The 25,333-nt window shown below is 43.8% G+C and overlaps 1 protein-coding gene and 1 pseudogene across 1 annotated transcript in view; one reads left to right on the forward strand and one right to left on the reverse strand.

Moving 5' to 3' along the window:
* Window positions 1–393: 393 nt before the first annotated feature.
* LOC129546724 (uncharacterized) overlaps window positions 394–25,333 on the reverse strand; it is a 29,805-nt gene continuing 4,865 nt past the window's right edge. The window contains 7 exon segments of the mRNA XM_055411979.2: window positions 394–460; window positions 462–2,256; window positions 4,940–5,032; window positions 6,420–6,546; window positions 7,935–7,997; window positions 22,305–24,130; window positions 24,568–24,694. Coding sequence (XP_055267954.2) covers window positions 394–460; window positions 462–2,256; window positions 4,940–5,032; window positions 6,420–6,546; window positions 7,935–7,997; window positions 22,305–24,130; window positions 24,568–24,694 — 4,098 coding nt within the window.
* Window positions 5,964–6,356, forward strand: LOC129546743 (small ribosomal subunit protein eS25 pseudogene; annotated as a pseudogene).

The raw sequence follows: 25,333 nt of genomic DNA on the forward strand, positions 1-25,333 counted from the left end.
GTGTACATTTCCCCCTTTTGGTTAATTTAACATACATGAGCTGAGCACACCTACAAGCAAGTCGATGTTAAGATTGTGTAGATTCAGCATCCAAGTCCCTGCCCTCATGGAGCTCACATTCTCCTGGACATCAGTTTTGACAAGCCAATCCTTACACTTTCATTAAAGGCAAGACCAAACTCTTCCTCTCTAAGTGCTATCTCCCTAAGTGATATCTGACAAATGTCAAAGTTCTGAATGTAACCCTTTCTGCACCACTCAGAGGAGTTTCTGCTGTGTGGTCTGGTGAACACTGGGATATGTTCAGCTACTGCTTCGACACTCAATACCTTCCCTCCTATGAGACCTGACACTTTCAAGAATTCAGGGTTGCACATGAGTTTTTTGAAACAATCATTTTGTGGAACTTCTTTCCTCTGACAGTTCCCTGATGTTCTTAGCACTCTCATCACTTTTATATATCTCCAGTATGAATTTTGTGATGACTTACAAGATTGGAGCGCCAACTGAAGCTCTTACCACACGTCTCACACTTGTAAGGTTTCTCTCCTGTGTGAACTCGCCTGTGATACTGAAGCTGTGAAGACCGACTGAAGACTTTACCACACACATCACATCTGTAGGGCTTCTCTCCAGTGTGGACACTCTGATGAAGCTGAAGACTTGAGGCCTGACTGAAGTGCTTCCCACACTCCCCACACTTATATGGTTTCTCTCCTGTGTGGACCCTCTGATGCATGTCGAGGTTCAGGCTCCACTTGAAGCCCTTCCCACACTCCTCACATTTGTATGGCTTTTCTCCAGTGTGGACTTTTTGGTGGGCTTGAAGGTGTGAACTCCGACTGAAGTTCTTGCCACACTCTTCACATTTGAATGGCTTTTCTCCACTGTGGACTCTCTGATGGGTCAGAAGATGAGATGCCTGACTAAAGACTTTTCCACACTCCTCACAATTATACGGTTTCTCTCCAGTGTGGATTCTGCAGTGAATTTTAAGATCTGCTCTACGACTGAATCCCTTCCCACACTCTTCGCATTTGTATGGTTTCTCACCAGAATGGATCAGCTGGTGGATCTGAAGTCGTGAGTTCTGATTGAAGCCCTGCCCACACTCCTCACACTTATAGGGTTTCTCTATGCTGTGTGCCTTCTGATGGATTTTAAGATATGAACTCTGACGAAAGCCTTTCCCACATACCTCACATTTATAGGGTTTTTCTCCTGTGTGGATGACCAGATGAACTTGATAATGGATTTTCATCCTGAAGTTCTTCCCACACTCATCACATCTGTATGGTTTCTCTCCTGTGTGGACTCCCTGATGGGCTTGAAAACTTGAACTGTAAATGAAGCCCTTACCACACACTTTACATACATATGGTTTCTCTCCCGTGTGAATTCTCCGATGGGCCTGAAATTGTGAAGGTTGAATGAAGCATTTACCGCACTCCTCACATTTATAAGGTTTCTCTCCTGTGTGGACCCTCTGGTGGATATGCAGATTTGAGCTACAAGTGAAACACTTCCCACACTCCTCACATTTGTATGGTTTCTCTCCAGTGTGGACCATACAATGACTGTTAAGTGCTGATCTGCGGCGGAAGTTCTTACCACATATATCACATTTGAATGGTTTCTCCCCAGTGTGGATTCTCTGATGTTCCTGAAGATGTGAAGCATGAATGAAGGCCCTTCCACATTTGTCACAATTGTAAGGTTTCTCTCCTGTGTGTAATTTACAATGAACAGTAAGTGTTGATCTACGACTGAAGCCTTTCCCACACTGCTCACATTTGAATGGCTTCTCTACAGTGTGGACTTTCTGATGAATTTGCAGCTGTGAACTCTGGCTGAATTCCTTGCCACACTCATCACATTTATAGCGTTTCTCTCCCGAGTGAACTCTCTGATGAATGCGAAGTGCTGAGCTGTAACAGAAGCTTTTTCCACACTCACAACATGTATGAGACTTCTCTCCTGAGTGTGTTTGTTGATGAAGATCAAAGTCGGAGAGATCACCAAAAGATTTTGTACATCCATTACACTGAGAAGGTGTCTGGCCTGTGTGAATTATAGACAGTCCTGCCCCATTCTGGCCAGGTGACTCACATTGTTGGTGGAATTCAGAATGTTTTATCCTGGAGTCTTGACACCTGGTTAAGTCACTTGCAATGTGTCGCCAGATCTGCCAGGAGGAAAGCTCTTCATGTGGTCCTACTTCTGAAATAGTCACCATCTCACTTTGGATCTTTTCTTCTGCAAAGACATAAAATTCAGAGATGTGGACAACTGAAGGTTCTGTTCGCTGTTTTCAAGGTTTCACATTTAGGAGAGAGTATGAGACGTGAATGAATCCAGAGAATGTTCAGTTTGTCTCTTCCATTGTGTGTCATGTGCTCTGGTTTGCATGCCAATGGAAACCAAGTGGTGGTCCAGGCCGCTCCTACCCACTACCACTAAGCGTAACAAAACCCATTGGTGTGAGCTTCCTACATGAGGTGCAAGTTAGATGTCAAAAATTTAACTTGAAAAATTGATCATTAGATTCAAACTGTTCACCTATAGACACTTTCTATGGATTCAAAGGAAGTGTAGAATCTCAGATAGTAAACTTTATTGATGCAGACAAAAAAGTTATATAGATAATAAAATATGAATCAACTAGAACTTTAAGAGAAAGCAATAACTTTTTTTGTAAACAAAACTTGGAAGCAACTAAGATGCCCTTCAGCAGGTGAATGTATAAAAAGTATGGTACTTCCACACAATGGAATATTACTCAGTGCTAACAAGAAATGTACTATCAAGCCAGGAAAAGATGTGGAGGAAATGTAAATGCGTATTTCTAAGTTTCTATATGTAAGCCAATCTGACAAGCATACATATTGTATAATTCCAACTATATGACATTCTGGAAAACCAAGTGCAGCCAAATAAAATAAAGTAAATAAAAATTAATATTTAAAAAGGAAAAAGAACCAGCATCATCATCAACAGGAAAGGGGTCATCACATGAAATACCTATGAAAGTGATCCATATAAATCTCCAACACCTGAAATGCAGGTTTTGGTTATGAGAAAGCATTCATTTCTTACCATGGCTCACGTTTTACAAAAAAAAACAAACCTCAAAAACTGAGTCTAACTTCTTGAGTTACTTTGCTGCACAGCAGAAATTAGCACAACATTGTAAATCAACTATTCTTCCATTTAAATTAAAGAAAAAAAGAAAAGAAATTAAAATAGAAAGGAACTGGGAAAATTAACTAAATTTTAAAAACTAAAAGGAAGAAAAAAAAGAAAGTAATCAGATAGGCAATCATCAAAAGACAAAAATGCTCTGCAACCCCTTTCCTTCACTCTGGTTTTTACATGACCTATAATTATCGCCTTCACACTGAGAGAAACAGAGGTTTCCCAACCCACCCATCAAACTCACATGGAGTCAACAAATATTTACAGATGCCTGCCACATACTGGCGGAGAAGGCAATGGCAAGCCACTCCAGTACTCTTGCCTAGAAAATCCCATGGACGGAGGAGCCTGGTAGGCTGCAGTCCATGGGGTCGCTACGAGTCAGACATGACTGAGCGACTTCACTTTCCCTTTTCACTTTCACACATTGGAGAAGGAAATGGCAACCCACTCCAGTGTTCTTGCCTGGAGAATCCCAGGGATGGGGGAGCCTGATGGGCTGCCGTCTATGGGGTCACACAGAGTCGGACACGACTTAAGTGACTTAGCAGCAGCAGCCACATACTGGGCTGCTCCGGGTACTCAAGACAGACAAAACTCCACACTCCTGGTGATCACACTCCAGTGCAGAGAGAGGGGTGATAAACAAGCAAAGTCTGTGAGATCTAGTAAGATGAAGAATGAGGAGAGAAAAAGGAGGATGGAATTTTACACAGGGTGGTCAGAGAAGGCCTCTCTCATGATGTTGGAACTGAGCGGAGACCTGCAGGGAGAAAGGGAGGGAGCTGGAAGACTAGAGGTAGAAGAGTAGGTCTGGCAGAGTTAAGGACTCAGAGGTGGAAGTAACTGCTGTGATCACAGTAACTGTCCCCTAAAGAACTCACATCCTGATTTTTGGAGCCAAGACTATGTCAGATTATGTGGCAAAGGGGAATTAAGATTGCAGACAGGATTGAGGTTGCCGATTAGCTGACCTTAAAATGTAAGTCCACCCTCTACTTTGGGGTAGAGTGGGAGGCTCAATGCAATCAAAAGTCTCCTAGGAAGCAGAAGCGTGATGCAGGAAAAAAGCGGAAGAGGGACACGTGACAAGGGAGGATAGGGCAGAGAGAAGCGATGCTGCTAGCTGTGAAGCTTGAGGAAGGTGGCCAAGAACCGCTGGAAAGGCAAAGACACAGATACTCCCCCAGAACCTCCAAAGTGAAACCACGCCACACCTCTGACCTCTGGAAGTGGAAGATGTTCAACGTGTGTTGTGTTAAGCTATGGTGTTTGCAGTGATTTGTTCAAGCAGCCGCAGGTGAAACAGCATCCCTGGCGAGTCTGAGCCTGGCGAGGTGTACAGCATGCGTGGGAGACAAGGAGCGGGAGGAAAGGAATCCGAGAGACAGTGGGGGACCATGAGCAGATCCTGGAGGACTCCAGAAGCCACTTTAAGAGGTTTAAATATAAGAGGAGGTTAAAAATAAGAAGCTATAAAAGGTTTGGAAGAGGGGAATAGCAGTCTTTCCTAGGCATGGCTCTTGGCTGCTACCTGGAAAACAGAACACAGGAGGGGCAGGGCAGCCAGTACAAAGCTGTGTTAAAGAAGCAGTCTGGCAGTTAGGAGGGGCGGGGTAGCCAGTACAAAGGTGGGTTAAAGAAGCAGTCTGGCAGTTTGGACGAGATGAGGGCCAAAGGGTTGGAGAGAAGAAAAAACACATGCGAGGGCTTCTCTAAGGACCCCCATCTGCCTGGTTCTTACCTGACTTTCCTTCTCTTTGGGTTGCTGTCTTCACCACCCAAAGCCTTTTTTCCTTTTCTAAGTGAAATATATCATGTCTGAAGGGGTGACACCCTGTGAACATGCAGAGGAACATATTTAAAATGAACACACTCTATGGCTGATTCATGTTGACGTTTGGTAGAAGCCAACACAATACTGTAAAACAATTATCCTTCAGTTAAAAATAAATAAATTTAAAATCAGAAAAAAAGAAAATGAATACACAAACAGTACAATTTACTGGAAATTAAGATTCCTGTATTTAATGTTGATCAATGAGTCAAAATGAATGTAATTAAAATATTTTTAAGAAAACATGACCTATTCGAAAAAATATTGGAACTTCTCTGATAGTCTAGCAGTTAAGACTCTGAGTTTCTGTGCAGGAGGCACAGGTTTGATCTCTGATCAGGGAACTAAGATCCCTCATGGCCCAAGGTGCAGTCAAAAAGTTAAAAGGAAAACACACAAAAAAATCCCAAAATACCAATGTTTCAAGACCTGGACACATAAATACAGTAAGTATTACAGACAACAATTTCTCACCAGTGTCTATTTTCATTAAATCTCCCCTCACTGGTTCTTATATGACTCACACAATTGGCCAGAAATTTTCCTGCATTGTATTCCATTCTTCCTGACAAACTCTAATATTTTTCTCCCTTATTTTATTTTATTAAAAAGCTTTGGTATGAAAGTCGGGTCCCCAAATGCCATTTCAATACCCCAAAAGCCTTCCACATCTGAGGACACAAAGCCAAACCAAGGAAATGACCTTGTTAGAAAAGGTGCCTGGGACCTCTCTGGTGGTCCAGTGACTAAGACTCTGCACTCCCAATGCAGGTGGCCTGGGTTTGATCCACGGTCAGGAAACTAGATTCCACATACCACGACTAAGACTCGGAGCAGCCAAGTACATATTTTTCAAAAAAGAAAGGGCGCCCCTTTTTTTCCAACATCCTAGCAAGGCAGCAGTGGTCGCAGCTTCTCTCCCGGCTTCGCTATGCCGCCCAAGGACGACAAGAAAAAGAAAGATGCCGGAAAGTCAGCCAAGAAAGGCAAAGATCCAGTGAACAAATCTGGGGGCAAGGCCAAAAAGAAGAAGTGGTCCAAAGGCAAAGTTCGGGACAAGCTCAATAACCTAGTCTTGTTTGACAAAGCAACATATGACAAACTCTGTAAAGAAGTTCCCAACTATAAGCTTATAACTCCAGCTGTCGTCTCTGAGAGACTGAAGATTCGTGGTTCCCTGGCCAGAGCAGCCCTTCAGGAACTCCTTAGTAAAGGACTTATTAAACTGGTTTCAAAGCACAGAGCTCAAGTGATTTACACCAGAAACACCAAGGGTGGAGATGCCCCAGCTGCTGGTGAAGAGGCATGAACAGGTTCGACCAGCTGTACATTTTGAAAAATAAAACTTTATTAAATCGAAAAAAAAAGAAAGGGCAGCTGTCCTCACCCACTGAGACCAGATTCCAGAAGTTCTCCAGCATCACATCCTGGTACAGCTTCTTCTGGGCCAAGTCCAGTAGCCCCAACTCCTCCTCCGTGAAGGTCACAGCCACATCCGTGAAGGTCACTGCCTCCTACAACAAACAATCTCAGCTCAATCTTACAACCAGTGTCCAGTAGAAAAGGGACAACACCAAGAAGAAGAGGTGGATGATGGGAAGATACTCCAGCTCCTGTGGAAATGTGTAGACTTCCCAGCCCCCCTCCTTCTCTCCTGCCAACACCACACGCTGACTTTCCTCAGCCTCCCAGGAAGTGCGGCTATGGAAAAGAAAGGATGGGCGAGATGTGAGTTCAGATTCTGAAGGACATCAGTCAACTTGTAGACCTTCCAGCCCTTCTTCTAGCCTGCCAATGGCACACACTGGTTTTCTTCAGCCTCAGTGGCTTCCTCGGTGATTCTCCTTCCTCAGTGGCAACAGACTGACTGAAGTCCCTCAGAATCTGGACTCACTTCTGACCCATCTTCTCCACCTTCTTGGCACTTTCCCTTTTCAAGTAGCCACTGATTATAAGATGGACATTACATCTGTCTGGGGTTAGACCAACATTAAAAAAAAAAAAACTTATTTATTTATTTGGCTGAACCAGGTTTCACTTGCAGCATGCAAATTTTTAGTTAGGGTATGTGGGACCTAGTTCCCTGACCAGGGATTGAACTCAGGCCCCCTGCATTGGGAGTATGGAATCTTAGCCACTGGACCACCAGGAAGTCTCCCCAAATCTTTTTAACAAACTAAAATCCCACAAGCCGTGTGGTGCATAAAAAAAAAAAAGAGAGAGAGAACGAGAAAGAAAGAAGGAAGAACTGTGCTATGCTGTTATTTGGATATTCTACCTAAGAAACAGCCAACACAACACAGATCAAATGTACTCTTTCTATATTGAATGCATAGTACATCAAGGACAAAAAACCGACATTGTTTTCAGAACTGATTTGAGGGGAAAAGTATCATGGAAGAAAGCTGTCGCTGAAGTGTTGCCTAGAACAGTCAAATTTGTAAAACACCTAAATGTCTACAGGTAGGAAGTAGTCAAAAATAAAAAGGCAGCAAAAAAAAAAAAAAAGGTGTATCAATACAGTAGCAAATGTGAAGTACCCATTTAAAAATATATACAATATTAAAGGAACAAAGTCACAATTTAAAGTTAGATGTATACCATAAATACAAATATAGTTATAAATGCACGAGGAAAAGACAAAGAGAAAATAAAAACAGTTAGTTTGCCAGTAGGGAAGTAATGAAATTGGAGAGTTATTCATTTCTAGTCATTTTTCTACTCCATCAAATATACAATAATCACATAAAATAAAAAATAAACACAAACACAAAGAAAACTCAAGAAGGACAATGTAATGTCTCCTGTGTCTCTTGTTCTGCTTGAGTCATCCTAAAACAAATGTGCAACAATCTGAGCAATGAGATGGAACTTTAAAGTGAGAAAGGCAGGAACTACTCACCTTGAATGTGGTCATGTTTCCTCCTATGCCTAGGGATGGGCACAGTCCTGAGTTATACAGGTTCTAGGAGGTCAGAATTGTCTGAGAGAGTTCTGAGAGTCTGAGAAGGCAGAAAAAGACATGAAAGAGTAGCTTGGGGCACTGCTCATCCACACAGATGCTTCTTGTGAATGAATGCATAAACGTTCATAGCAGCATTACTCATAATAACCTACAACTGGAAACAACTGGAATGTTGGCCTATGTGTGAATGAACAAACTGTGGTATATTCATACAATGGAATATTATGAACCAATGAAAATGAATCCAGTACTGATTATGCCACAACATGGGTAAACCCTGCAAATGAGTGGTACCCCAGGTTTCTGGGGAGAGAATGGGGATTAACTAAGGAATCCAATTGCAGAAATGAAAATGTTCCAAATTATTATGGTGATAGTTGTACTGTTCAGCAAAGTTACTAAAAATCATTAATCTGTATACTAGAAATGGGTGAATTCTATGATACATATATTTCAGGCTTTTAAAAAAATGTTTATTAATCTACATGTCTTTAGATTTCCAATATGAATTTATGGATTGAGTCAATACTAATATTCATATATGAATGAATAAATAAATAAGTAGGAAAGGAGAAGCTTCTCTTTACAGTAGAATGTAAATTAATAAACGTATCTCCCTATTAAAAAACTTTACTAATTAAAAAAAATTACTTTACAGTGAAGAAATCTGACAGACATTACCTGAGCCTAGTAAACAAAGCTGAGTTTACTAATATAGGGATAAACTGATATCCTTTGGCTCCAGCTATGTTGCACTGACAAGGACACCTCACCACTTCTGTGGAATCCCTGCCAACAATAATAATCTGAACTTAAAAATGGAAAACATCAGATGAACCTCAAATGAAGAACTTTCTCCAAAATAACTTGCCTCTATACACCCCTAAAAACATAGACAGCATATTAAAAAGCAGAGACATTACGTTGCTGACAAAGGTCTGTCTAGTCAAAGCTACGGTTTTCCCAGCAGTCATGTATGGACGTGAGAGTTGGACTGTACAGAAACCTGAGTGTCAAATAATTGATGCTTTTTAACTGTGGTGTTGGAGAAGACTCTTGAGAGTCCCTTGGACAGCAAGGAGATCAAATCGGTCAATCACAAAGGAAATCAACCCTGAATGTTCATTGGAAGGACTGATGCTGAAGTTGAGGCTCCAATACTTTGGCCACCTGATGCGAAGAACTGATTCATTGGAAAAGACCCTGATACTGGGAAAGATGGAAGGCAGAAGAGGACAACAGAGAATAAGATGGTTGGATGGGATCACTGCCTTGATGGAACTGAGTTTGAGCAAGCTTCAGGAGTTGGTGATGGACAGGGAAGCCTGGCATGCTGTCCGGGGGGTCATAAAGTGGGACACGACTGAGTGAACTGATACTCCCCCGAAATATCAAGAACAAAAAAGACAAAGGTTGTTGTAGAATCATTCCACATTAAAGAAGAACATTAAGAAAAGGATGAGAAAAATTCTGTTAAACGTTTATAAACAAAAAATACGACATAAAGCATAAAATTGGACTTTGAACTGGGGGGAAAACCAGTTATGAAGACTTTTAGTTAAAAAACAAAATAAACACAAGACTGTGAATTATTTAATAGTATGTTATCCAATATGCTATCTGGCATTACTTTATGATTAACTTAATAGATATCTACTAGATAAAACACTATTCTTTAGTATAATATCTAAGATTACCAAGTATGTGATGCTAAAATTCTACAGTTTTTCTGAAATCCCTCTTACCAAGACACCTCCTGATTGCATGGTATGTGAGCTTCCTTTACGAAGAAAGTTAAGATAAGCTGTCATTGAATACAGGTGACTTCCTGGTGTTACCTGGTGTTTGGCTGATGGAGGTACAGAGCAGATAGGCAAAATGTAAACAATTGGTCAATTTGGGTAACAGGTATATGAGAGCTCCTTATACTATATTTGCAACTTTTCCATAGGTTTAACACTACATAAAGATAAAAGAGCCTTAAAAATCAGAAAACAGTCATATGGCAATAAGGAAAATAGTAAGACTAATTATGAAATTATATGGAAGTTCATTAGTTTATTCTTTCTCATCAGTGTTTGGAAATTCCCATAGTTAAAACACACAAGGGGAAAACCACTGAGAAAGGCGTCATTTTTCTTTTTTAATCTGTAAAATGTTTATAGACAAATATACAGAAACAGCCACTAAGCAAAAACGTATTAGAAGCTTAACAACTGCTATCATTACACCCTGGATTAGTGAGTAATTAAGAAATTTTTTCTCTCCAATGTCTTAATTGCTGAATGCTCCACAATAAGAATAAGAAACATTATTCACAACAAGGGAAACAAAATAGTTGACAATGACTTTAAAAACTCACAGGAAAGTCCAAGCCCATCTTATTTGATTTAAAGCCCTTCACGATCAGTTCTTAAATATGATGCCTGATTCCACCTAGTTGCTAAGCCTTAAGGACTAAAAGACTATGAACTCAAGCTCTGGACTGCCTGGCTGAATTTCAACCTCAATTGAGCCCCTGACTTGGTGGGTGACTATGGGCACATAATTTACAGCACTCTGAGTACCAATCTCATTTTACAGAAGGGGGAAAAAAGCCACATTTCTTTCAGAGTCATGGTGTGGCACAATGTATTTATCTGTGTAAAGCCCTCATCACGGAGGCGTCCCTGGTGTCTCAGAGGGTAAACAATCTGCCTGTAATGCAGAAGAACAGAATCGGATCCCTGGGTCAGGAAGAAACCCTGGAGAGAAGAGAAAAGCTACCCATTCCAGTATTCTTGCCTGGAAAATTTCATGGACGGGAGGCAGAAGGGCTACAGTCCATGGGGTCGCAAAGAGTTGAACAGGACTGAGCGACTAACACTTTCACTCATTGAAGTTAACGATTGCTGCTGCTGCTGCTGCTGCTAAGTCACTTCAGTCGTGTCCGACTCTGTGTGACCCCATAGACGGAGGCCCACCAGGCTCCCCCGTCCCTGGGATTCTCCAGGCAAGAACACTGGAGTGGGTTGCCATTTCCTTCTCCAATGTGTGAAAGGGAAAAGTGAAAGTAAAGTCGCTCAGTCGTGTCCGACCCCTAGCGACCCCACGGACTGCAGCCTACCAGGCTCCTCCATCCATGGGATTTTCTAGGCAAGAGTACTGGAGTGGCTTGCCATTGCCTTCTCCGGAAGTTAACTATTAAGGGTTAATTATTATCAATGCCCATGTCCAATTACACATCGGACACATTCTCTGATTGATGTAACCGTCACTGTAAGAGAAAAATATCAAGTCCTACTCACATGGAGCTTTGCAGTTAGCAGCCCAGGAGTAACTCCTACCTCCTGCAGTTCTTTTTGAGGTCACGCTGGGGAAAGAAAGAATGCTAGGAAATGCCAGGCCCAAGCCCTCGTCCTCGTTAAAAGTTAAAGCCTCCCTTCCCTCCAAGCAGTCCGGAACCTTCTCTTCCAAGTCAGAAGGGGTGCAAGATGACCCAGTGTCGCTCAGACATAGAAAGAAGGGTAAGGGTCACTGAAAGTGGATCTCTGATGCTAACTCGAGTACCTGACCACTCTTTGAGAAATTAACAGCAAGGAGAAATCACCATTCGCTATTTGCGGGAACCGGCTAAGACTTTTATTTGTATCACCTCTTCCCAAACAACTTTACTAAGAAGGTCACAGTATTGTAAAGAAAAGTAATGGGTGGCTCAGGCGATAAAGAATCCTCCTGCAAAGAGGGAGATCTGGGTCCGATGCCTGGGTTGGGAAGATCCTCTGGAGGAGGGCGCGGTAACAGTATTCTTGCCTGGAGGATCCCATGGACAGAGGAGCCTGGCGGGGTACAGTTCATGGGATGGCAGAGTCGGACACGACTGAGCGACTAAGCACGCGCACACACACACAACGGGAGGCACAAGATTAACTCCCCATGCGAGGAAGCAGAAGCGCGCGTGGAAAGCTGAGAGGCGGAACCGGCTAGCCCAAAGCCACGGAAACTCTTAATCTAGGAGATAGGCGAGGGGAAGTGGTCCTCTCTCAGGGTCTCCAGAATACCCCAACCGCTCCGCCGAGGGGAACGCACACAGCCGCCTTTGCTCCTCCGCACCTGCACTCTCCGCCGAGGATTCTTGTCCCTAAGTCGATTGCCAGGTAATTACGCATCCCATGCATGGATCCAGAAATCTGGAAGGGTCAGCAAGTCACGGAATTGACAAGCCCGCCCCACGGAAGAGACACCAGCAACCTCACTCTCCCTGGACGGAAGTCCTAGGAGTTCGCGCGCGTCTGGACTACACTTCCCAGAATTCATCGGACTTCCCCTTCCTCAGCGGCAGTGCAAGTAACTGACAGCGTCAGAACTACACTTCCCCGAATGCCAAGGGACACTAACCGGAGTCTCACTTTCCAGGAAGAGGTGTTGGAACTGCGGGGAGCTCCTTGACTACACTTCCCAAAATTCCACAGCGGCAAGAACCCCACAGTCCCGACACCCGGGGTGGTAATGAAGTCTCCTGCACGGAGTCTGTTGCCTTTCCTTGAGTTCCTCCGTGAAAATATTCCACAGACACGACTTTCTGAAATCAAAATGTCTCCCGATTATGGCAGGAGTGTTGTTGGAAAGGGAACAAGTAGGGAGATACAATCTTCAAGATATTAACTGCTTAGGGGACACAAGGTGATTGAATGTAGGCTCATTTTAGTGTAATCTGATGTTACCAAGCTAAATCTGTGAGGTAAAAGAATAGGCAAGGAGGAATGAGTTGGACGGGGCAATGAGGAAGGAAGGATATAGCAGTGCCAACTCCAGACCCTGTGGTACCACTGCTTTGGCACGAAAAACAATCTTTCGAGGGCCAAAATGGAAGCTTGTCCTCATGGAAAAGTGCTCTTCCCTCACCTAAACTTTTCATTGAAGTTGATATGATCCCTACATTGGATGTGAAAACACCAAATTTCAGAAAGTTAAGAAATTATCTGCTATCTCAATGCAAGTGTAATTGCTGAAGAACTTGGCACTGGAGTCACTGTGATTCCCAAAACCTATGATTTAATGCCAGGGCACTGAGGAGGGGTTTATTGGCGAGGGTGGGTGTTTATATTATGAAATGTTGTATTTATTATATTAAATATTAATATTTTCTGGTTAAGTCTTTATTATAGGTATTAATTTTAAAACATGTTACTCGAAGCTAATTAAAACAGTATAAAGCAAAATGGGGGTAATTATACTTAGATTCTGTCCCCTTGAAAATAACCAGATTTTTTTTCTACCTATGAACATACTTAACATGTATCAACACACAGTTCAGTTCAGCTCAGTTCAGTCGCTCAGTCGTGTCCGACTCTCCGCGACCCCATGAATCACAGCACGCCAGGCCTCCCTGTCCATCACCAACTCCTGGAGTTCACTCAAACTCATGTCCACAGAGTCAGTGATGCCATCCAGCCATCTCATTCTCTGTCGTCCCCTTCTCCTCCCGCCCAAACCTTTCCCAGCATCAGAGTCTTTTCCAGTGAGTCAACTCGTTGCATGAGGTGGCCAAAGTATTGCAGTTTCAGCTTTAGCATCAGTCCTTCCAATGAACACTCAGGATTGATCTCCTTTAGAATGGACTGGTTGGATCCTTGCAGTCCAAGGGACTCTCAAAAGTCTTCTCCAACACCACAGTTCAAAAGCATCAATTCTTCGGCCATCAACACACAGACTTCGTTTTTTTGTTTTGCCCACACTCTATGGCATGCAGATCTTATATAGTTCCTTGCCCAGGGTTTGAACCCACACCCCCTGCAATGGAAACATAGAGTCTTAATCACTGGACCACCAAAGAAGTCCCCACACATACTTGTTTTTCAAGTCTTGTATTTTGCCTCTATTTCTCTAAACTCAATATAAGCTAGACATTTTCTAATAAAAGCCACTGAAAATCTAAAACCTTTCAATGATGATTATATAATGATTCATTGAATGGATCTGAGAGGTGAAAACAAAACAGCCCCTGACATGTGGAAGCTGGCATGGCACTCCAAGTAGGCCAATGTTATTCTCCTTTAGGATATAAACCAATCACAGAATACCATCCTCAAATGAGGTGTCTCTGAGACTATGGGTAAAGTAAGAGAAAACAAGGCCCCTTCATAATTTTGTTTAGACAGACAGAAATAAGGTCACTGTGCCACCCACATAATACCTCAAGTAACCCTCTTGGCTAAAAGAGTGACTAATACTTCTTTACCATTTTAGACTTTATCTTTGTTCTAGTCTGCTCTCCCAAAGCTTTCTGACAGCATCCAACCTAGAGTAACTCTGCTTCCTTAGACTCTGTCCCAAAACACCCAACCAAAGCCCAAATCTTGTAAGATTGAGCAGGGACATTTCCACATGGCATGGTGGAAATGCAAGGGCTTGTCAGTCCCATTGTCCCTTGGCAGTACCAGTTCCCTGAGTGAAAAACTGAGCTGCTGGCTACCCTCTGGCCACATGGGGACAAACAGGATATAGATAAGCATCCTGTTACCAGGGATAAGCTGGTGCAGTGGGTGAGGACAGCAGTCTGAGAGGTGACTCCTAGAAGAGCAGGGGACTATATCCTACTCAGGCTTCTGGCCAAGCTCAAACTCCCTTGAGCGCTACTCGCCAACTCCCATGATGTCCCAGGGGTCCCAGTGTCTGGGAGAATTAGAAGGGTTCTGTGCAGGAAGCTCTATCCCGTCCCGGTCACTCACAACCCTCATTTTCATGCAGTACCAAATGACTGATGGCTTTACTGGAACTTTTCAGGTAATCTCCTCCCTGAGGGATAAATTTAAAAATTGAAGTACAGATAAGGACAGAAGCTAGCAAAATCCCATGCTAACTGTAGCTGCATCTTATTTAAGGGGACAGTGCAGATTCAAACGTCTCCAGCCAAATAACATACTCTAAGTATGGGACAGAGCAAGGTGTCCGTGTCTTCACCAGAGACAGTGGCCCTATTCTCCAAGATAAAAGGGAGAAACAGAGGAATTAAGACTTCTCTGCGAATCATGGACACTGCACCCCATATGGTAGTATTTCTAGGCCCCCGTAGGTCTAACGATTAAACTGGTGACACTGGGCTTTGGGGATGAACCTGGTACCCACAGTGCTTATGTGCTTATGAGGCCTATGTGCCTGATGTGGTTGTGGGTGCGATGCTTTAGGACATTTTAGGTGCCAGTCACTGTGGTTTCCATAGGCAAGTGCAATGTGGGCACTGACGTTTTGGCTGCTTTTGGCTCAGAATGACTCCACCTCCTGAGTGAGTATGCTACCTCAAAGCAAAGAATTCAAGCCATAACAGTGACTCCTGCCTGCCACCTAAATTACCCAATCCCCAGGGGGCTTTTTGATAAAAGCAGTGCTACATACAAGGCCAAACCACGTCTAAGCTTAAATGATTGCCCTACACCTCAAAATATGCACACTTTCTCCAACAAGATTTTATTCACACTATCTGGTTTAATTCTCAAGCCACTGTACTATGAAGGTAGTGTTATAAAAAAAAAAAAAGAACTAACAGGTCATTTGTTTCACACACACACACTCACACACACACACTCACACACACACACTCACACTGGCATAAGACTCAATATTAAAAAAACAAAGATCATGGCATCTGGCCTCATTACTGCATGGCAAAAGGAAGGGGAAAATGTGGATGTAGTGACTGATTTCCTCTTCTTGGCCTCCAAAATCACTGCGCACAGTGACTGCAGCCATGAAATCAGAAGGCGATTGCTTCTTGGCAGGAAACCGATGACAAACCTAGAAATTGTATTGAAAAGAAGAGACATTACTCTGCTGACAAAGGTCCATATAGTCAAGGCTATGGTCTTCCCAGTGGTCACATAGGATTGTGAGAGATGGACCAGTAAAGAAGGCAGAATGCCAAAAGCTTGATGCATTCAAACTGCAATGCTGGAGAAGACTCCTGAAAGTCCCCTGGACAGCAAGGGGATCAAACCAGTCAATCTTAAGGAAGATCAATCCTGAATATTCACTGGAAGGACTGATGCTGAAGCTCTACTGTTTTGGTCATCTGATGCAAACAGATGTCTCACTGGAAAAGTCCCTGATTCTGGGAAAGATTGAGGGCAGAAGGAAAAGAGGGTGTCAGAAGATGAGATAGCTGGAGGGCATCACTGATGCAATGAACATGAACTTGGGCAAACTCCAGTAGATGGTGAGGGATAGGCAGGCCTGGCATTCTGTAGTCCACGGGGTCCCAGAGAGTTGGACACAACTGGACCACTCAACAACTGGTTTAATTCTCAAACCACTGTACTACTGAAAAGGAAAAGTTAAAATTTTACATAACTTCCTGCTTGTTCTGCCTCTGTAACTCAGCTTCATCCTTGCAAAGTCTGGATTGCATAGGTCACATAGTCTCAGAAAGTGGGGACTTACAATACTCTGAACTGGAGCTTATCTCACTCGCCTTGTCCTGCTTTTTGCAATTGCCCAGCCCCTGCAAACTGCTTAACCATGCCTGTCCATGTAAAGGTATGGCATTCCCCTCCCCATCTTGACTGCTGTTCCTGCGTGTGTGAAACCCCTTAGTTTAAACCAGCCTATTAGAAGCTAGTGTTTCCCAATATAGTCTGTCTATAAAATCTCTGTAACCACTTTGTTCAGGGCTCAGAGCTTGGAGTGTTAACTCCTCTGAGCCCACCGGTGTAATAAACCTGAGCTCTCCAACTCTCCCAGTGTGATGCTTGGTTTCTTGATTCCTGGTTTCTGCAACACTACGAAGGTAGTATTTAAAAAAAAAAAAAAGGACTAAAGTGGAGTCATTTGTCGCGCACACACACCATGGCAGCAAATCAAGACTTTATTTCAGTTTTCATCTTTCATAGAAATGTAATCTTAATCAACTAGGTTGGTATTTTATGGTCAGCACTAAGGAGGTAATCTATTACAAAGACCATCTCCATCCCAAAGAGAACAGGTATCTGTGCTATAAAGCCCTTGCCATTCCCATACCACCACCCCCCCCCAGCAAAAGATGTCCTGACCTAAAATTTTCCTTTCTTTTCTTTAACTAACAATTCCTTTGCCCTACTCTTCTAAGAGAAAACTTATCCATTTTGTATAACACTTCTATGCTGACCAGTTCACAAACTGCTTCATAAAGCCACATTCAGTTCAGTTAAGTCGCTCAGTCGTGTCCGACTCTTTGCGACCCCATGAATCACAGCACGATCTTTAAATTTATTCATTGGAATTTTGGGGCGCGGACAGGGTGTGTGTGTGTGTTGGGGGGGGGGTTGCCCGCTCCACGAGCGGCTTGTGGGATCTTATCTTCCTGACCAGGAATCCTACCCAGGACCTTGGCAGTGCAAGTCCGGAGTCATAACCACTGGACCAACAGGGAATTTCTTGAATTTTGTTTATTAAGAGTAGTAACCTCAATCCAAGGTCCGTCTAGTCAAGGCTATGGTTTTTCCCGTGGTCATGTATGGATGTGAGAGTTGGACTGTGAAGAAAGCTGATCACCGAAGAATCAATGCTTTTGAACTGTGGTGTTGGAGAAGACTCTTGAGAGTCCCTTATACTGCAAGGAGATCCAACCAGTCCATTCTAAAGGAGATCAATCCTGGGTGTTCATTGGAAGGACTGATGCTAAAGCTGAAACTCCAATACTTTGGCCACCTCATGCGACGAGCTGACTCACTGGAAAAGACTCTGATGCTGGGAAAGGTTGGGGGCGGGAGGAGAAGGGGACGACGGAGAATGAGATGGCTGGATGGCATCACCGACTCTGTGGACATGAGTTTGAGTGTACTCCGGGAGTTGGTGATGGACAGGGAGGCCTGGCGTGCTGTGATTCATGGGGTCGCGGAGAGTCGGACACGACTGAGCGACTGAAATGAACTGAACTGAACTGAACCTCAACCCAACCCACTGCAGTGTTCTTGCCTGGATGGTGGAGCCTGGTGGGCCGCCGTCTATGGGGTTGCGCGGAGTCAGATACACTGAAGAGACTTAGCAGCAGCAGCAGCAGCAGCAACCTCATCCCAGATTTACGGAAACCTGTCAGAAGAGGAGAAATTTAATTCATCTAGTGTTTTACAGCGGCAAATGACAGAGTAAGATGGACGGCATGCAGCCTGGGAGGAGGGTCCTCACGGGGAGAGATCTGGAGACCCTCCAAGTAGGCCAGAACTGATCCCATCCACCTCCAGGAACGGAGAGGCCTCAGTCCAAAGGAACCACCTTCCATGCCCCATCCCTCAAACCACTGCTCTCTGGAGCAGCTCTTTTCCCCAAATCGATGACTGGGTTAGACAGGTACCCAGAGAAGTTCCCACGGGTCGCAAAATGCGGAAATCATTCATCGTTGCCAGGTAGGAGAGGGGTATAACAGGACCGCCCAAACATAAAATTTCGCCCAGAGTGGAAGTTCCACCCACAGGCTGCTCTGGAGACACACTTCCCACAATTCCCTTGTCCGGGATGCGCCTGCGCAGAAGTGCCCGAGAGCGTACTGAACTTGCTGACTGCACTTCCCAGAAAGCCAAGTGGGTATACCGCCCGGATTCTCAGAAGGCCTGCAGTGCAGGAGACCCAGGTTCTCTCCTTGGGTCAGGAAGATTGTCTGGAGGAGATGACAACGCACGCCAGTATTACTGCCTGGAGAATTCGATAGACAGTAATCTGGCGAGCTGCAGTGCTTGGGGGTCGCAAAGAATTGGACACAACTCAGCGACTAACACTTTTCATTCTTTTCACTGGAAGTATTTAAGACTCTTCACAGATGTAGGACTGTAGTTCCCACAATGCCCTTGCAGGTGAAGTTTATGCAATCGACTTCCTGGGCAGCAAGGTGGACTCCTACTAGGGGCGAGTGTTACCCTCTTCTGAATCCGAGAGCGGAGACTATAGTATGTTGTTTAAGCTACCGTTTGTAAGAAAAACTACATATCATTTGAAAGTTTAGTTCAAACTCCAGTGTTGAACTTCAGATTCTCTGAAAGAACATCGCACAAGGTGAAGGCTCAAGAGGCTGCACGTTTGGAAATCTACATAGAATTGATAAAAACACTTTAAGGTTGTATTATAGGGACTTCCCTGCTGAGTCACTGGTAAGAATTTCAGGCTTTCACTGCAGTGGCTTGGGGTCAATCCCTGGTTGAGATTAGAGATCCTACAAGTGTGGCGAGGCTAAAAACATACAAAGCTCAAAAGTGTATTATAACTTCATGGGCCCAAGAGAATACAGTAATTTGGTTGATTCTTTGTCTCTCATGTGATTCTGAGTCACCAAAGTCAATGAGTCGAGACTCATGGTAGTTCAGTGGCTAGCATTCCAGCTTCCATTGCAGGGGGACTGGTTTTGATCTGTGGTACCGGGAGTTGGTAATGGACAGGGAGGCATGGCGTGCTGTGATTCATAGGGTCGCAAAGAGTCAGACACGACTGAGCGACTGAACTGAACTGAAGGAAACTAGATCCCAGAAGCCCATAACTAAAATTCTGCATGCCGCAAAGATCCCACGTGCCACCAATAAGACTTGGCACAGCCAAATAAATAAACATTTTTAAAATATTAATTTAAATGGATCATAGACCTAAATGTAAAACCTGAAACTGTGGTTCTCTTAGAGTAGAAAAAAAAGTGGGGGCAAAAGAACCTTTGTGACATTAAATTAGGCAGAGTTCTTATATCTGAAACCCAAAGCACAATCACAGAAGACAAAAACTGAACATCATCAAAAATTTTAAAAACTTAAATGCTCTGTGAAAAATACTAATGCGGCAAAAACAAAAACCACACACTGTGACAAACTATCTGCAAAACACATGACAAAGGACAAGTGTCCAGAACACATAAAGAACTCAAAGATCAAGAAGAAAACAGTTCAGTTCAGTTCAGTCGCTCAGTCATGTCCGACTCTCCGCGACCCCATGAATCACAGCACGCCAGGCCTCCCTGTCCATCACCAACTCCCGGAGTTCACTCAAACTCATGTCCACAGAATCGGTGATGCCATCCAGCCATCTCATTCTCCGTCGTCCCCTTCTCCTCCCGCCCCCAACCTTTCCCAGCATCAGAGTCTTTTCCAGTGAGTCAACTCGTCGCATGAGGTGGCCAAAGTATTGCAGTTTCAGCTTTAGCATCAGTCCCTCCAATGAACATCCAGGATTGATCTCCTCTAGAATGGACTGGTTGGATCTCCTTGCAGTATAAGGGACTCTCAAGAGTCTTCCCCAACACCACAGTTCAAAAGCATCGATTCTTCGGCGGTCAGCCTTCTTCACAGTCCAACTCTCACATCCATACATGACCACGGGAAAAACCATAGCCTTGACTAGACGGACCTTGGTTGGCAAAGTAATGTCTCTGCTTTTTAATATATTATCAAGGTTGGTCATAATTTTCCTTCCAAGGAGCAAGCGTCTTTTAATTTCATGGCTGCAATCAGCATCTGCGGTGATTTTGGAGCCCAAAAAAACAAAGTCTGACACTGTTTCCACTGTTTTTCCATCTATTTCCCATGAAGTGATGGGACCAGATGCCATGATCTTTGTTTTCTGAATGTTGAGCTTCAAGCCAACCTTTTCACTCTCCTCTTTCACTTTCATCAAGAGGCTTTTGAGTTCCTCTTCACTTTCTGCCATAAGGGTAGTGTCATCTGCATATCTGAGATTATTGATATTTCTCCCAGCAATCTTGATTCCAGCTTGTGCTTCTTCCAGCCCAGCGTTCCTCATGATGTACTCTGCATATAAGTTAAATAAGCAAGGTGACAATATACAACCTTGACGTACACCTTTTCCTATTTGGAACCAGTCTGTTGTTCCATGTCCAGTTCTAACAGTTGCTTCCTGACCTGCATACAGGTTTCTCAAGAGGCAGGTCAGGTGGTCTGGGATTCCCATCTCTTTCAGAATGTTCCACAGTTTATTGTGATCCACACAGTCAAAGGATTTGGCATAGTCAATGAAGCAGAAATAGATGTTTTTCTGAAACTCTCTTGCTTTCTCCATGATCCAGCAGATGTTGGCAATTTGATCTCTGGTGCCTCTGCCTTTTCTAAAACCTGCTTGAACATCTGGGAGTTCACGGTTTATATACTGCTGAAGCCTGGCTTGGAGAATTTTGAGCATGACTTTACTAGCGTGTGAGATGAATGCAATTGTGCGGTAGTTTGAGCATTCTTTGGCATTGCCTTTCTTTGGGATTGGAAAACAGTTCACCAAAGAAAATAGGTCTATGGTTATCGAACATTCATGTATAAAGATGCTCAACCTAGTCATAAGGGAAATGTAAATTAAGACCAATATGAGAAACCACTATAAAACTACCGAAATGCTAAAAAATAAAACCCTGATATGCATTGGTGGTGGGAGTACAAAATGGCATATCCACTTTAGACACATCTGTTTTCCACAGTTAGACATACTCTTACAAGCCAACAATCCCACTCCTAAGTATTTACCAAAATAAAGAAAACCTATGTTGATACACAAATATTGTCAGACAGATCTAGTTAATACACCATATAGAAATCATCATACTTGCTGCCACTGGAGTTGGAACTACCAAGAACGGTACACAGGAAACATTCAGGTTTAATAGAAATGTGGTATATATTGATTTTGATGATGATTACACAACAAGATACCTTTGTCAAAATTCATGAAGCTGTAAACTTGAGATTTACGCATGTGCTTGCATGCAAATTACACCTCAATAAGGAAGTTAGCATACAAAATTGATGGCCACACACAACCTGGTGATTCTTGACCCACTAATGGGTTATGACCTTCAGTTTGATAAGCACTGGTTCACAAGACCTGCAGAGTTGGGAAGATGACCCCAAGTGTCTAATCTGATCGCCGAGTGTTGGAGAATTCCTCTGTTTACAAGTTTATAGAAAATTTTAGAGAGGAACTGAATAAAAATTTCAGAAGTGACTGTTCTCCCTCTAATTTAACATTGCTGAACACCTGCAGTGTGGTAGGCAATGAAGAAAGAGAGTGGACTTGCTGTAAACAAAGTCCATAACTTCAGGAAGCTTCCATTCTAGTGGAAGAGATTTGAGTATTTCTGTCTTAGTACTTTTAGTTCCCTACAGATCAGACCCATCCTTCCCACGTCTCTCATCTGTGTAGTTATCTGCTAAATGTCAACGTTCTGAATAAGGCTGTCTGTCTCCACACTCATGAGGTTTCTTTGCTGTGTGGTCACCCAGCCACCATGACACTTTGCGAGTTCTGGAGGAAATAAATGTTTTGTTTTCAATGACTGGACTAGTTCAGCACGCATGTGAGGTATTAATACACGCAATTTTATAGAGATTCTTTGCTGTATGTATTCTCTGATGAAGCAAAGTCCTTGTCACCCTCATCCCCAGCATGGACTCGCTGATGAATTGTAAGACTGGAGCTCCAACTGAAGCCTTTCCCACACTCCTCACATTTGTATGGTTTTTCCCCTGTATGGACTCTCTGATGGGCCTGGAGGTATGAGCTCCAACTAAAGACCTTACCACACTCCTCACACTTGTATGGTTTCTCTCCGGTATGAACCCTCTGGTGGGCTTGAAGGTATGATCTCTGTCTGAAGCGCTTACCACACACGTCACATCGATATGGTTTCTCTCCTGTGTGGACTCCACGGTGAGCCAGAAAATTTGAGGCCCGACAGAAGCCTTTCCCACACTCCTCACATTGGTAGGGTTTCTCTCCAGTATGGCACCTCTGATGGGCCTGCAGCTGTGAGCCCACACTGAAGCCTTTCCCACACTCTGCACACTGATATGGTTTCTCTCCAGTGTGGACTCTCTGATGCACTTGAAGGCTTGAGAACTGACTGAAGGCCTTCCCACACTTCTCACATTTATAGGGCTTCTCTCCTGTGTGGATTCGACAGTGAACGTTAAGATCTGAACTCCGGCTGAAGCCCTTCCCACAAGTACCACATTTGTATGGTTTTTCTCCAGTGTGGCCTCTCTGATGGGCCAGAAGATTCGAGGCCTGGCTGAAACCTTTCCCACACTCCTCACATTTATATGGTTTCTCTCCTGTATGGACCCTAAAATGAATGTTAAAGTCTGAGCTACGACTAAAGCCCTTTCCGCATGCATCGCATTGATAGGGTTTCTCACCACTATGGCCTCTCTGATGGTCCAGAAGATTTGAGGCCCGACAGAAGCCCTTCCCACACTCCTCGCATTTGTAAGGTTTCTCTCCCGTGTGGCTTATCTGATGGGCTTGGAGGTGGGAACCCACACTGAAGCCTTTCCCACACTCCTCACACTTATACGGTTTCTCACCTGTGTGGATTCTACAATGGATGTTCAGGTGTGAGCTATAACTGAAGCCCTTGCCACATGCGTCACATTTGTAAGGTTTCTCCCCAGTGTGGATTCGCTGATGAGCCTGCAGGCGTGAATGCCAACTGAAGCCCTTCCCACACTCTTCACATTGATAAGGTTTCTTTTCCGTGTGAACTCTCTGATGGACATGGAGATAGGAGCGCTTACTGAAGCCCAGCCCACATTCCTCACAGTTATAGGGTTTCTCCAATGGGTGGGCTATCAGAGGAGCCTGAAAATGTGAGCTTTTTCTGATGTTCCTCCCACACTTCTCTAACCTGTGTGGATTCTCTCCAGTGGGGACTCTTTGATGTTGGTGAAGATATGACCTCTGACTAAACACTTTACGCGACATATCATGATTGTTCAATTTTGCTCTACTGTGGACTCTCTGATGGGCTTGAAGACTTGAAAACCGACGGAAGGTGTTTTCACATTTTTCACATTTATAGGGCTTCTCTCCTATGGAGCCTGTCTGGTTCATTTGAAGGTGAGAGCACCATATGAAACACTTCCCACACTCCACCCCTTTATACGGTTTTCCTCCAGTGTAGTCTCTGTGCTGAACCTGAAGATGTGAACTCTGACTGAAGTCTTTACTGAACTCATCTTTATAGAGTGTGTCACTTTGTTTTTCCAACTGAGAGCCAATTCCTTGAATAATTCCAATGGAATCTCGACACCAGGTTAATTCCTTTGTAACCTGTAGCCAGACTGCTGAGCAGAAAAATTCTTCGTGTGGCAGGTACCTTAATTCAACTTCTTCTTGAAGAGTCTCTATGCCATTTAGATTCTGATTTCCTAAGAGGATAAAGAAAATTAAGAGATGGGAAATATGAGTGCTTTGCTCAGAGATACCAAGGTTATAAACTTAGGCCCACACCCTAAGGCCAGAGTTTTTCCTGCAACGTATTCCATTCTTTCTGACAAATTCTGTTATTTTTCTCCCTTATTTTATTTTATTAAAAAGCTTTGGTATGAAAGTCAGGTCTCCAAATGACATTTCAAAACCCCAAAAGCCTTCCACATCTGAGGACACAAAGCCAAACCAAGGAGATGACCTTGTTAGAAAAGGTGCCTGGGACCTCTCTGGTGGTCCAGTGACTAAGACTCTGCACTCCCAATGCAGGAGGCCTGGGTTTGATCCATGGTCAGGAAACTAGATTCCACATACCACGACTAAGACTCGGAGCAGCCAAGTACAAAGTTTTTAAAAAAGAAAAGGTGCCTGTCCTCACCTACTGAGACCAGATTCCAGAAGTTCTCCAGCATCACATCCTGGTACAGCTTCTTCTGAGCTGAGTCCAGTAGCCCCAACTCCTCCTCTGTGAAGGTCACAGCCACATCCGTGAAGGTCACTGCAGCCTAAAATAAACAATTTCAGCTCAATCTTACAACCAGTGTCCAGTAGAAGAGGGACAACACCAAGAAGGGGAGGTGGATGATGGGAAGATACTCCAGCTCCTGTGGAAATGTGTAGACTTCCCAGCCCCCCTCCTTCTCTCCTGCCAACACCACACGCTGACTTTCCTCAGCCTCCCAGGAAGTGCGGCTATGGAAAAGAAAGGATGGGCGAGATGTGAGTTCAGATTCTGAAGGACATCAGTCAACTTGTAGACCTTCCAGCCCTTCTTCTAGCCTGCCAATGGCACACACTGGTTTTCCTCAGCCTCAGTGGCTTCCTCGGTGATTCTCCTTCCTCAGTGGCAACAGACTGACTGAAGTCCCTCAGAATCTGGACTCACTTCTGACCCATCCTCTCCACCTTCTTGGCACTTTCCCTTTTCAAGTAGCCACTGATTATAAGATGGACATTACATCTGTCTGGGGTTAGACCAACATTTAAAAAAAAAAAAAACTTATTTATTTATTTGGCTGAACCAGGTTTCACTTGCAGCATGCAAATTTTTAGTTGGGGTATGTGGGACCTAGTTCCCTGACCAGGGATTGAACTCAGGCCCCCTGCATTGGGAGTATGGAATCTTAGCCACTGGACCACCAGGA

This window comes from Moschus berezovskii, chromosome 22, assembly GCF_049115385.1.
Source record: "Moschus berezovskii isolate FMDL1 chromosome 22, NW_MosBer_1.0, whole genome shotgun sequence".
In the NCBI taxonomy this organism is placed as follows: Eukaryota; Metazoa; Chordata; class Mammalia; order Artiodactyla; family Moschidae; genus Moschus; species Moschus berezovskii.